This window comes from Myotis davidii, unplaced genomic scaffold (genome assembly GCF_000327345.1).
Source record: "Myotis davidii unplaced genomic scaffold, ASM32734v1 scaffold46, whole genome shotgun sequence".
NCBI lineage: Eukaryota > Metazoa > Chordata > Mammalia > Chiroptera > Vespertilionidae > Myotis > Myotis davidii.
This window is the reverse complement of record NW_006383006.1, coordinates 3133127-3145250: the sequence shown is the minus strand read 5'-3', so window position 1 is coordinate 3145250 and position 12124 is coordinate 3133127. Positions and strand designations below refer to the sequence as shown.

General features: G+C 37.5%; 1 protein-coding gene across 4 annotated transcripts in view; it reads right to left on the bottom strand.

The window, feature by feature from the left end:
- UBR1 (ubiquitin protein ligase E3 component n-recognin 1) overlaps positions 1-12124 on the bottom strand; it is a 148438-nt gene that overhangs the window by 65776 nt on the left and 70538 nt on the right. For all 4 annotated transcript variants that reach the window (XR_001512198.1, XM_006778036.2, XM_006778037.2 and 1 more), the window contains exons 22-28: positions 10717-10769; positions 9165-9267; positions 8642-8690; positions 8094-8248; positions 6171-6270; positions 5462-5571; positions 1591-1677 (exon numbers count right to left, since the gene is read on the bottom strand). Coding sequence is in view for 3 of the 4 variants with exons in the window: in XM_006778036.2 (XP_006778099.1) it covers positions 1591-1677; positions 5462-5571; positions 6171-6270; positions 8094-8248; positions 8642-8690; positions 9165-9267; positions 10717-10769 (657 nt within the window). In the remaining variant the exon portion in view is untranslated. The remainder of the gene's footprint in view (positions 1-1590; positions 1678-5461; positions 5572-6170; positions 6271-8093; positions 8249-8641; positions 8691-9164; positions 9268-10716; positions 10770-12124) is intronic.

Sequence of the window (12124 nt, the reverse complement as noted above, 5' to 3'; positions counted from 1 at the left end):
GGTCTGAGCCCCCTGGCCCAGCTGCAGCTTGTTTGACAGGTTTTTAGCCTGAGAAAAGGCAGGCCATTCATATGCAAAAGCCGCTGCACAGCTTGGGTGGGGTTGTAAATTGGGTGGGCAGGGCCTAAGGGAATCACCAGGTGGAGCAAACAGAAATGGCTGCCAGTCAGCCCTGCAACCACGGAGGTCCGTGCATGAGAATAATGACTGACGCAAGCACCTCCGTCTGGAAGAAAGCTGCCCCCGAGTTCCTGCCCTGATGCCCAACAGTGCGGTTTCTCCCTGTATGTGTCTGGGTCTCCAGAGCCTCACCCAGCACTGGAGCTCAGAGGAAGCTCCCGCTTTGTAAATTCAGTTTGTGGTGCCGGCCTTTTAAGAGGAGCAGCTGGGTCTCCAGCAGCCTGTGTGTCACTCAGCCCCAAGCTGCACTGGTTTTTACGGTGCGTAGAGACTTGTTTTCCCAGCTCTGGGACCCTGGGCTGGGTGTCTGGTGTAGGGCTGGGACCCCTTGCTCCTTAGGGCGGCCTTCGCAGAAGCAATTTCTCTCCCAATTAAAAAGGTGGCACACATGGGTGCTGGACCTGCCCCTTCTGCACCTGTGCACCTCCTACCAGTGTCAGTGTACTTTATTCTTTACTTCTCTAGTTGTAGTACTTCCATTCAGCCAGCTTTCTGGTGGTTCTGGATGATGGTTGTTCTATATTTTAGTTGTAATTTTGATGTGGTTTGGGAGGCAGTGAGTACAGGCATTTGCTTACGCTGCCATCTTTTGTACTGGCATTTTTTATTATGTATTCTAACTTAAGCCCAGTGTTTTCCTTTTATAAAGGATATTTAATAAATACAAATAATATTCTAATTTTAAGATTAAAATAATCAAAACCTGATTCATTATATTAAGAAAATTAATAACCTAAATATTACTATTTCATTGAATCTAAAATGTACCATTGTCTATGTTCCACTAAGAATGCGGCTGATTAAATTATAAGAAGCTACTGATTGTAAGACATATCCCAATATCAGATATTAAAAGTTTTTAAATTAATGAAGTATTTCCAACAGAGCTCCACTACACATCTATTTCCTCTGACTTTGTATTATATTGGATAACTACATGTCAAGTACCACTAATCCCTGCAATACAGAAGTTTAATGAGCCCTGGCCATGGCTCGATGGTTAGTATGTTGGCTTGCACACCAGATGGTCACAGGTTTGATTCCCAGTCAAGGGCACATACCTGGGTTGCAGGATTGATTCTGCCCTCGGTCGCTGTGTATGTGGAAGGCAACCAATTGATGTGTCTCTCTCATGTCGATGCCTCTCTCTCTCTCTCTCTCTCTCTCTCTCTCTCTCCCTCTTTTTCTCTCAGCACCCCCCATCCCTTCCACCTTCTTTAAAAATCAAAGGAATAAAATATCCTCACTCCTTGGATAAGGATTTAAAAAAAGAAGCAGCTTAATGAACAACAGAAAATGGACATCTCATGTACTTTACAATAGGTTCCTTCTAACAAAAAGAAGCAGTTCCTTTATACCAGCAAAGTTCAAAGACAGAGATGAATGTCACCATTATTATAATGTTATTACCTCATCGTTCCTAATAGATTCTGATCCTGATGCAGTTGCTACTATTAAACAAGATTTTTCTCTTAATCGCTTCACTGTGTCAAACATCTGAAAAACAAATAAAATGTTAAAAGATTTGGTTGCACTGATCAGGAACAGAAAAATTCACTAATCTGATTTTGTCATCAAGTGTCCAAATTTCTTTGACTTAAACCACACACACACACACACACACACACACACACACACACACAGTGACTCCTAACTGTGACAAATACCTCCCCTATTTGATTAGCAATGGAGCTAAAGAGGAGGTTCCAGGAATCAAAATAAACTGATTTGATCTGCAGGTGTTACCATACCTCTGCTTTTGCCAGGGAAAATAAAGAATTTCATTCTTTATATTTACATAGCCTATCTAATAAAGAGGGAATATGCTAATTGACCATCGCACCCTCACAAGATGGCGGCGTCCACAGCCAATAAAGAGGGAATATGCTAATTGACTGTCACACCCTCAAAGATGGTGGCGCACGGTCCCCTCAGGCCTGCTGGGGCGGCAGGCGTGCAACACAGCTGGGCCCGCCCCCAGGTGGGTCCGGCCACTTCACGCACCTGCCTCCGGAGTTCCCCAGTCCCCAGCCGCCCAGGGCCAGCCTGAGGTACAGGCAAGCCTCAGATGGCGGCTGCCCATCGCCTTCCCCTGATCACCAGGTTGCCTCCCACCCGAGGGCTCCCGGACTGTGAGAGGGGGCAGGCCGGCCTGAGGGACCCCTGCCCTCAGGTGCATGAATTTTCATGCACCAGGCCTCTAGTCTTCTCATAAGAGGCAATCCTGTTATATACAAGGTTGCTGTTTCCTATTTTTCATTTTCACTTAATCATTTATCTTCAGAGGTGTTTCCACAACAGCTATCTAATTCTTCATACCAAATATCAGGTTCCAACAATACGAAGGTATAAATTTACTGATATTTTGAAGGAGCCTCAATCTCATGTGGAAAAATCTCCCACAAGAAACTTACAACACAACTTTACATTACACATTTGGATAAAATACCCAATGTTTATAAGAGTAAACACTTATGCTTTTTGTATATTTTGTCAATGAACTTTGGTATTTCAACCAAAACTAAATTTTCAGGAATAAATCTTCAATTTATAACATCTTATCTGTAGAATATAAATGTTGGACTAAATCACAGTTCAGTTTACTTTCTTAATAAAGTTAGAATAGTTAACTACTTCTCTTGTTTCTGTTTTGATTTTGTATTTTAAATTATGTTGGTAAATTTAACTCAAATACAAAATATTCATGAAATCTACTTCAAGAAAAATCTTAATAATAACATCTTCATCTTACAGTTACATATCCAATTACATTAAGCTTGCTTAAGGAATGTCTGATTCTCTATAATAAAACCCTAATATGCAAATGGACCAAAGGGTCGCTATGACAAACACTGACTAACAGGGGGCAGATGCTCAACGCAGGAGCTCTGGTCAGCCAGAAGCCAGGCTCACAGGTGGCGAGTGCAGCGGCGTTGCAGTAGCCTCTCCCACCTCCACTGAAGATGGGCAGTAGGGAACGAGAGCCCCGGAATGCGAGAGGGATGTCTGTTGCTGGCTTAGGCCCAGCAGGCAGACATCCCCCAAGGGGTCCTGGACTGCGAGAGGGCACAAACCAGGCTGAGGGGATCCCCCCCCCCATGCAATAAATTCGTGCACCAGGCCTCTAGTTACATAATAAAAAGGGCAGATTTCTTGAAGTACAAATCAGTACAAAGATCTCCATTTGATATGAATGTGGAAAAAAAATCATTCTATATTCTAATTATAAAACAATTATCTAGCTGATAACATAAGAATATTTTAATAAATACAGTGAGGGGAAACCCCATAACCTTGATTTCATGTTTCCATATGGAAGGTTTTCCATTAAAGAAATATTCCTGGCCTCTATCCATAACCCCTTATACACTCCTTCCCAAAGGCACAGCCATCCACCCAATAGTTCAAAGCTCCAAATCCAGAAGTCATCTTTGACTCCTTAATTTCCCCTTCCATCAAAACTATCAGCAAGTACAATAGATTCTACCATCAAATTATACCTTAATCAGCTTAGCTTCTCGGCATTTGCATCCTAGTCTAAGTCATACTTACTTCTACCAGGTTTACTGCAATAATCTTTTAATGGTTTCCCTGATTTTATAATTGTCCCTTATAATCTATTTACCCCACAGCAGAGTGATCTTGTAAAAATATAGATAATATATTGTCACTTAAAATCCTTCAATGGTTTCCCACTGTACTCAAAAGTAAAATCCAGCCCTAACTGGTTTGGCTCAGTGGATAGAGCGTCGGCCTGCGGACTGAAGAGTCCCAGGTTCAATTCCAGTCAGGGGCATGTACCTTGGTTGCGGGCACATCCCCAATAGGGAATGTGCAGGAGGCAGCTGATCGATGTTTCTCTCTCATCGATGTTTCTAACTCTCTATCCCTCTCCCTTCCTCTCTGTAAAAAAATCAATAAAATATATTAAAAAAAAAAAAAAGTAAAATCCATTACTTTACCCTGACCCAGTGATGGCGAACCTATGACACATGTATCAAAGTTGACACATGAACTCATTTTTGGGGTTGATTTTTCTTTGTTAAATAGCATTTAAATATATAAAATAAATATCAAAAATATAAGTCTTTGTTTTACTGTGGTCGCAAATATCAAAACATTTCTATATGTGACACAGCACCAGAGTTAAGTTAGGGTTTTCAAAATGCTGACACGCCGAGCTCAAAAGGTTCGCCATCACTGCCCTGACCTGTAAGTTCCTATAATGCCCTGGCTGCTGGCTGCCCCTCTGACCTTGTTGCCCATCTCTCTCTCCCTCTCCTCATTGTACTCCAGTCATCCTGGCCTTCTTTCTGGTCACCTTAGAGCTTTAGTTTTGCTGTTCCCTCTTTCTAGAGTGCTCCCCCAGATTCTTATGACTGGTTTCATGTCATTCAGTTCTAATGTCATCTCCCAAAACAGACCTTTACTGATTACCCATTTAAAGTTACCCCCATTCATCTGAATTATCCTGGTATTTTCTTATTTATTGTCTGCATCTCAGTTAGTATATAAGCTCTATGATAGCAAGCACCTTATCTGTCTTGTTCAGAGTCTAGCAATGAGTACAGCACATAGTTGGATTCAATATGTTAACTGAATAACACACATGAATACATTTTATTTTTTTAAAACTCCATTAAAACATAGAGAAAATAGAATTACTAACATGAAAACATAGGAGTAAGCATAAAAAAACAGAAGTAGCCCTGACCGGTTTGGCTCAGTGGATAGAGTGTCAGACTGTGGACTGAAAGGTCCCAGGTTCGATTCCGATAAAGGGCATGTGCCTTGATTGTGGGCACATCCCCAGTAAGAGATGTGCAGGAGGCAGCTGATTGATGTTTCTCTCTCATCGATGTTTCTAACTCTCTATCCCTCTCCCTTTCTTTCTGTAAAAAAATCAATAAAATATATTAAAAAAAAAACCAAAAAACAAAACAGAAGTACATGACTTCACAAGAATATAGTGGTTTAATTTTAGAGGCAAACAGAGGATTCTTCTTTTTTTTAAAAAAAAATATTGATTTCAGAGGGAAAAGGAGAGGGAGAGAGATAGAAACATTAATGATGAGAGAGAATCACTGATGGGCTGCCTCCTGAACACCCCCGACTGGGGACTGAGCTCAAAACCTGGGCATGTGCCCTTGACTGGACTCGAAACTGGGACCTTTCAGTCCACAGGACGACACTCTATCTACCGAGCCAAACCGGCTAGGGCGCAAGTAGAGGATTCTTAAATAACTAAACCAAGATATAACCAGTTATTTTCCACGTTTACCTGGAGTATCCATGTTATCATGTCCTTCTGGCCTTCTAACTGGGGAATTCCTTTGAGTTTTTCCAAAAGCATTTGTATATTCTGAGCATTCATGGCCGAACTTCCTAATCCTTTTTTAAAACACAAAAAGTACATGTCACAAGTAAATAAATTGCTTCATAATTATGTATAAATTATAACTTATAGCTAATACGATTCAATGGATAAGCAAAGTTTGCAATCAATCCCTTAAATACATTAAGTTTTTAATGGAAGAATCTGCAATTACAGGAAGTACGAAGTACTGAATTAAACAACTTCAAAACTTGGATTTACTTTGGGTCTCTCTTGCTCATTGTCCCTTGGGGCTGGTAAGTGAAAGCGAATCTTACTGATCTGTCTCTTGCCTTTCCTCCACATGTTTTATGTTTGGTAAAAGTACTTAAATAAGATCCAAAGCTCCAAAAATATGAAAGTGGGAGCTGTTATATATCCATAAACTAAATAGATTTATGATGTCTTCAATGATCTAAAAAAAAAACCCTGTGTATAAATAGAAATAAGATGCTTTTCTCCTTTTGGTCTTATAAGCAATATGCCTGGAGTGTGCTTTGAAAAAACTCTTACTCAGGTAGCATTTAATAAAAATCTAATCTAAACTTATTCTGTTCTTCTAGGTTGAAGACAGTACAAAAAGGCCACCTTATCCTTCGCTCAGCCTAATACATACTTGAAGCCTTGTGGTAGAAGTCAAAGGTCACTTCTTCCTCAGGAGCTTTCTGAAGCTGCTGCTTTTCTTCTAGTAACCCCAACGCCAGAATATGAAATGCCTACAGGAGAAATATAGGAGAAGATCTTTATGATTGTGCTTCTTCAGGTAAATATATTTTAAACGGATGAATAAAAATAAGCAATCTGATAGGTAAAAAATGGGCAAAGGTTACCAACTAGAAATTTACAGAAAGAGAAATGATAAGTACACATATGAAAAATGTTCAACCTCACTTAATAATAAATAAGTGTGAGGTGAAGCAAGGTCATCCTGTTTTTCCCACAAGAGCGGCAAATTTTTTTTTACCATTTGGTAAAATACAAAACTGGCAAAGGTGCTGAGAAGCAGGCACTTTTCACCACACTGATGATGGGAAAGTAAACCGATGTAACATTTTTGGAAGCCAATTTGACAATATCTATAAAAAAATGTAAAGGTACAGACCCAGTATACTAGGAATTAGTATGACAGATACACTCACTTAACTATACAAAGATATTTATATAAGGATGTTCATTTTAGTGTTCTCTGTTATACAAAGACCTAAGAGCAACCTAATGTCTCTTAATAAGAGACTGGTTAAATGCATTACAGATATGCCTACAATAGAATCTGTAGCTTTAAGATTGAAGTAAGCTTATATGCACTAATGTGGAATAATTTCCAGAAGATACAAACCTTTAACAATGCTTACTTCCTAGGAATAGCACTGAGAGTTAGGAAGAGAAATGTTAACTTTGATTTCAAATATATCTGGTATGGTATGAAATCTTTTTATTGCCATTTATTTACCATTGCTATAACAAAAATTAAGATACACATACAGTATGACAGCATTTAGAATCTGCAGGCCAACAATAGCTAAGAAAAAAAGAAAATTTAGCCTAGATCTGTCTGTCATCAAGTCTTTATTACACTGTCGCATCATAATACAAGTGAAATAAAAAAATATATAGAAAATTATGACACAATAACTTGGAACTTTATTATCAGCAGGAGCAGGCTATCCTATATAATAAAAGGTTAAAGTGCAAATCAACCAAATGGCGGAACAATCAGTTGCTATGACGCAAACTGACCACCAGGTGGAAGATGCTCAATGCAGGAGCTGCCCCCTGGTGGTCAGTGTGCTCCCACAGGGAGAGTGCTGCTCAGCCAGAGCTGGGCTCAGACTTGGCATGTGCAGCAGCGGTGGCAGGAGCCTCTCCTGCCTCCATGGCAGCCCTAAGGATGTCTGACTGCCAGCTTAGGCCTGCTCCTCAGTCAGACATTCCCCAAGGGCTCCTGAACTGAGAGAGGGTGCAGGCCGGGCTGAGGAACTCCTCCACCCCTGAGTGCATGAATTTTGTGCACCAGGCCTCTAATATATATATTATTTATATATATAAATAAATAAATAAAAATAAATGGTTCCCAGAAGTAAGGATAATAAAAACATGATGATATGTCACTAAGGAAATCTGTGCCACACCTAAGCTTTTTTTTGATGTCAGTACCCCATATTCTATCAGCAGGTGAATCTACATTTATAACAGATGACTCTAAGACTCACAGCCTGTTCTTTTCCCACTTTCTCAATCTCCTACTTTTCTTTGTTTTTAACATGTTTTTATTGATTTCAGAGAGGAAGGGAGAGGGAGAGAAACATCAATCATGAGACAGAATCACTGATCCACTGCCTGCTGCACGCCCCACTCTGAGGATCAAGCAACCCAGGCATGTGCTCCAACCAGGAATTGAACCATGACTTCCTGGTACATAGGTCGATACTCAACCACAGAGCCACACCAGCAGGGCACACCTAAGCTATTTTTAATGACCTCTATGTCTCAGGTGCACTAGTTGTGGTTCTGACTCAAGTAATATTTGAGGTTTACATACCATCTGGAGCATCCCTTCAGTCCACAAGTTAGAATCTGTGTCTAATGCCCGCTCAAATATGGTCCTGAGAATGTACATCATGATATCACAATTTAGAAGGTTAATCACTTTGCTGAAAGCAGGACAGAATTCAGGAGGTGGTGGTGGTGGTAATGCTATAGTAGAAGGGAGATGGATGGCAGAAGAGACAAACAGGTACATTTTTATTTGGGTTATTCTACATGCTAAATTGCAAATGTCAAAGTCATATATTACATGCAAAAACAACACAATTTTTATTACCTTGAAAGCACTAAAAACGTTAATGTCAAGAGAAATATAAATCACTATGTCAATCACCCAAAATAAACTCCATTTGCTATAAATTTAAAATTATATCACCACTGAGGTGGGCCATATCTTAAAATGTGAACAAGAAACAAAGGGTTCTTTGCACTTGTATTAGTTGCCCACACTAAATAAACAAGAAACAAACCACTATATACTCAGCTGATAATAAAAGCACAGGAAATAGTCAAAATGAGTCAATTCAGAATCTCACTTTTTACCTTCATCTTTGTTTTCTTGTTTTCTCTTTTTCTTCTGCATATGTTCAGCCTATATATTTAAAAAAAGAAAAGAAAAAGAAAAAGAAGACAGTCTATCTTTAAATATACTGCTTGACAAGCATGACACAAATGGAATACTTGGAAAGAAGCAAGAAAGTTCCATCAACCTACCAAAATATTTTATATACTGAAGTGTGTATTAAAAATGCTACCTTGTTCCAGAAGCAAAATGGTTGTACTAGGAAAATCTCTGCAAAATAAATGGGTAATATCCTTCCTCAAGAATTTAGTGCCCATTCTTTCAGTCAACAATATTTACTTATTGTCCTTTTCTTGTATAATATAGAAAATTTCAATATTACCTGCACACTAGATAACATTATTGATTCCATTTTAATTTCTTGGATGAAATAATGGCCTCTATTAATAAAAACGAGTATGAAACTACAGAAAACCCAGAAATTTTTCTGTGGAGTTAAAAAGCATTTTAGGTTTATTTTCTGAAGAGGGTATCTTTTCCTACCTTGCTATGCTGTGTTTTGGAGTAATGATAAAAGTACATATTGAAGTCTTTCAATGATTCATCTTTTAGTTCATAAACTCCATGGCCTGATACACCTGGTTTCCTAAATAAATAAAAAATACAGAGATGAATTGCAGTTGTCTTGAAGAATAGAATACAGACAAAATAAGAACCTAAAAAGTAATCTAAAAGTCAAAATCTAGCAGAAAAAAAACATAATTATATCTCACTCAGCTGGCTTAAACTGAAATGACAAATTCATTCCAATATTAAAACTAAAAACATACACTGTATGCTCAAAGTCCTGATAACGGCTAACCTGTGTTTCATAATTATGAAATTCAAACAAATCTAAGGAAGTTTATTTTATACCACCTATAATTGATTCCATGACCTTTTTAAGTTCCTAAGGATTCTTTTTTAGCCTCTGAAACCTAAAGGTTGTCTGTTCAACTAAAGCACATTGTGTTATCTAAGGTCAAATCTAAAAATGGTAGAGAGGGGGAGAGAGAGGAACATTGATGTGAGAAAGAAACCTCAATTGGTTGCCTCCTGTATGCACCTTGAATACACAAGCTGGGTATGTGCCCTGACTAGGAATCAAAACGGCAACCTTTTGGTGCACGGGATGGGATGACACTCAACTGACTGCCTATATCTGCCAACACATAAAATACTGTTTTAAATCTACTAGAGATTTTCATGTTCAGGATAAACAATTTTTCAAATTTGGGTGAAAATACTTGCAACCGTTTAAGATGACTGTGTTTTATCTTAGGATAGAAATTTTCAACCTTTTTCAGCTCATGGCACACATAAAATAATTGCTAAAATTTGGCAGCACACTAAAAAATATACTTTTGCCAATCTGACAAAAAAATAGCATTATTTTAATTCATTTACATCAGAGAGCTATTGCTGTGTTAGCTGTTGTCATTTTTTACTAGACAAGAGGGAAAAGAGGTCAGTGCCCCTAAATGAATAGGTATTGCATGTTTTGAAAATTCTTGCAGCACACCCATTGAAAATCGCTGCCTTAGGACAACTACTGCATGCCAATTTATATGTGTGTGAGAAAACACTTCAAAATTGAATTAAAATATGTACATTTAAAATTGGTTGTGTATTGAATCTGCCTCAAGGTCAGTAAATATACAATTCTTTTAAAAAACAAACAAAAATAAACCTACTAGAAAAGTCTAAAATTAATATGTAAAATGAAAATTTATAGAATAAGTTTACCATATGAAAATTTATAGAATAAATAAGTCTTGGCATAGTTGATGGGAAAGACTATGGATAAGGTTTCTTTGTTACATACTAAATCACTTAATATCACACATTTGGGTATCTCTCATTCACCTGCCCCAAATACTCATTTCTTCAACAAACACATATTAAAGTGCCTACTGTGTGCCCCTTGTTCTCTTTCTAACACTCTATTCTAGTCCTTGGGAATTCAAGCAAGAATTTCAGAGCTTCTACAAAGTATCCAAAATACAAGACTAAAGATTGCCTACTCTCAGAATAAGCATAAGCATTAAGTACTTACTTAAATGTGGCTACTTTGTTTATAACATTCTCTAAGCCGGTTTCATTGTTTTCCTGTTGAAACATAATTTTTATTATTTTTACCTTCATATAATGACTTTTTCTTCTCTTACTGAGAAGTAGAATTCATTTTCAACATTCCTGAAGTACTTTATACACAATAAATAAAAGATCAATTTCCAATATAAAAAATTAGGTCTAAACACAATTAACTTTGTTTGGAGGGAACGATTTCTTAATAGAGGTAAGACCTATGTATAAACTGCTTAAGGAAGAAGTTTTATCTAAGTTTTCCCTCATATGCATGTATACACACACACACACACACACACACACACACACACCAACAAAACTGGTAGTTCAAAGAAAAAGAACTTTATGTAGTACATTCATTACCCACACCATTTAAGCACATGCCCATGATGTACTAATTGCTAAAATCAAGGTAGCAAAATAAATGGGATCTATAGCAAAACACATATGTAAGTGTCCAAATGTAGTCTGGCTTCTGCAATTATATATATTTTTTCTAATTGCCTGAAACTTTTCTTTGAACAAATATTTTTTTGTTTAATGAAGTCATTTAAAATCAGGAAAAGGACCTAGTCAAGATAGTAAACTAAGATCATAGATTCCTATAGTCTTGCAAAAATTAAGAAAGACTCCTTTAAAAAATTGTACTTGGGGTAAGCAGTAAAAAGTTAGGTATACCTGAAGCATTTTCTTTTATTATAAGTATGATAGATATATTACTAGCAGTATGTGAAATTACTTTAAGTGGCACACACATATTTTTTAAATTTTGAATAATTATTCACTTATTGTAATATGTATTAAAAAAATAATAATCCAGAACATCAAGCCTACTATTTCACTGATATTACTGCTTAGAAAGATGCTAAGGAAAATGTAAGTAAGTTGATTTTAAAATGTATTCATAATTATAAAATTGGTGAAAGGATATCCAAAAATTATACAAGTGACATGCCAAATGGTTACAGTTTAAGAATTAGTTAACAGGAACTAAACTTACCAGGGTGGTCACTTTGTAAGGTATATAAGTGTCTAATCCAGTGTGGGCAAACTATGGCCCGCGGGCCGGATCGGGCCCGTTTGAAATGAATAAAACTATTGAAAAAAAAGACCGTACCCTTTTATGTAATGGTGTTTACTTTAAATTTATATTAGTTCACACAAACACTCCATCCGTGCTTTTGTTCCGGCCCTCCGGTCCAGTTTAAGAACCCATTGTGGCCCTCGAGTCAAAAAGTTTGCCCACCCCTGGTAATCTCACTATATTGAATAACTGAAACTAGCAATATTATATGTCAACTGTAATTGGAAAATAAATTAATTTTTTAAAAAGTGAAACTGGAAAAAGATATAAATAAAAAGATACAAATTGGGGG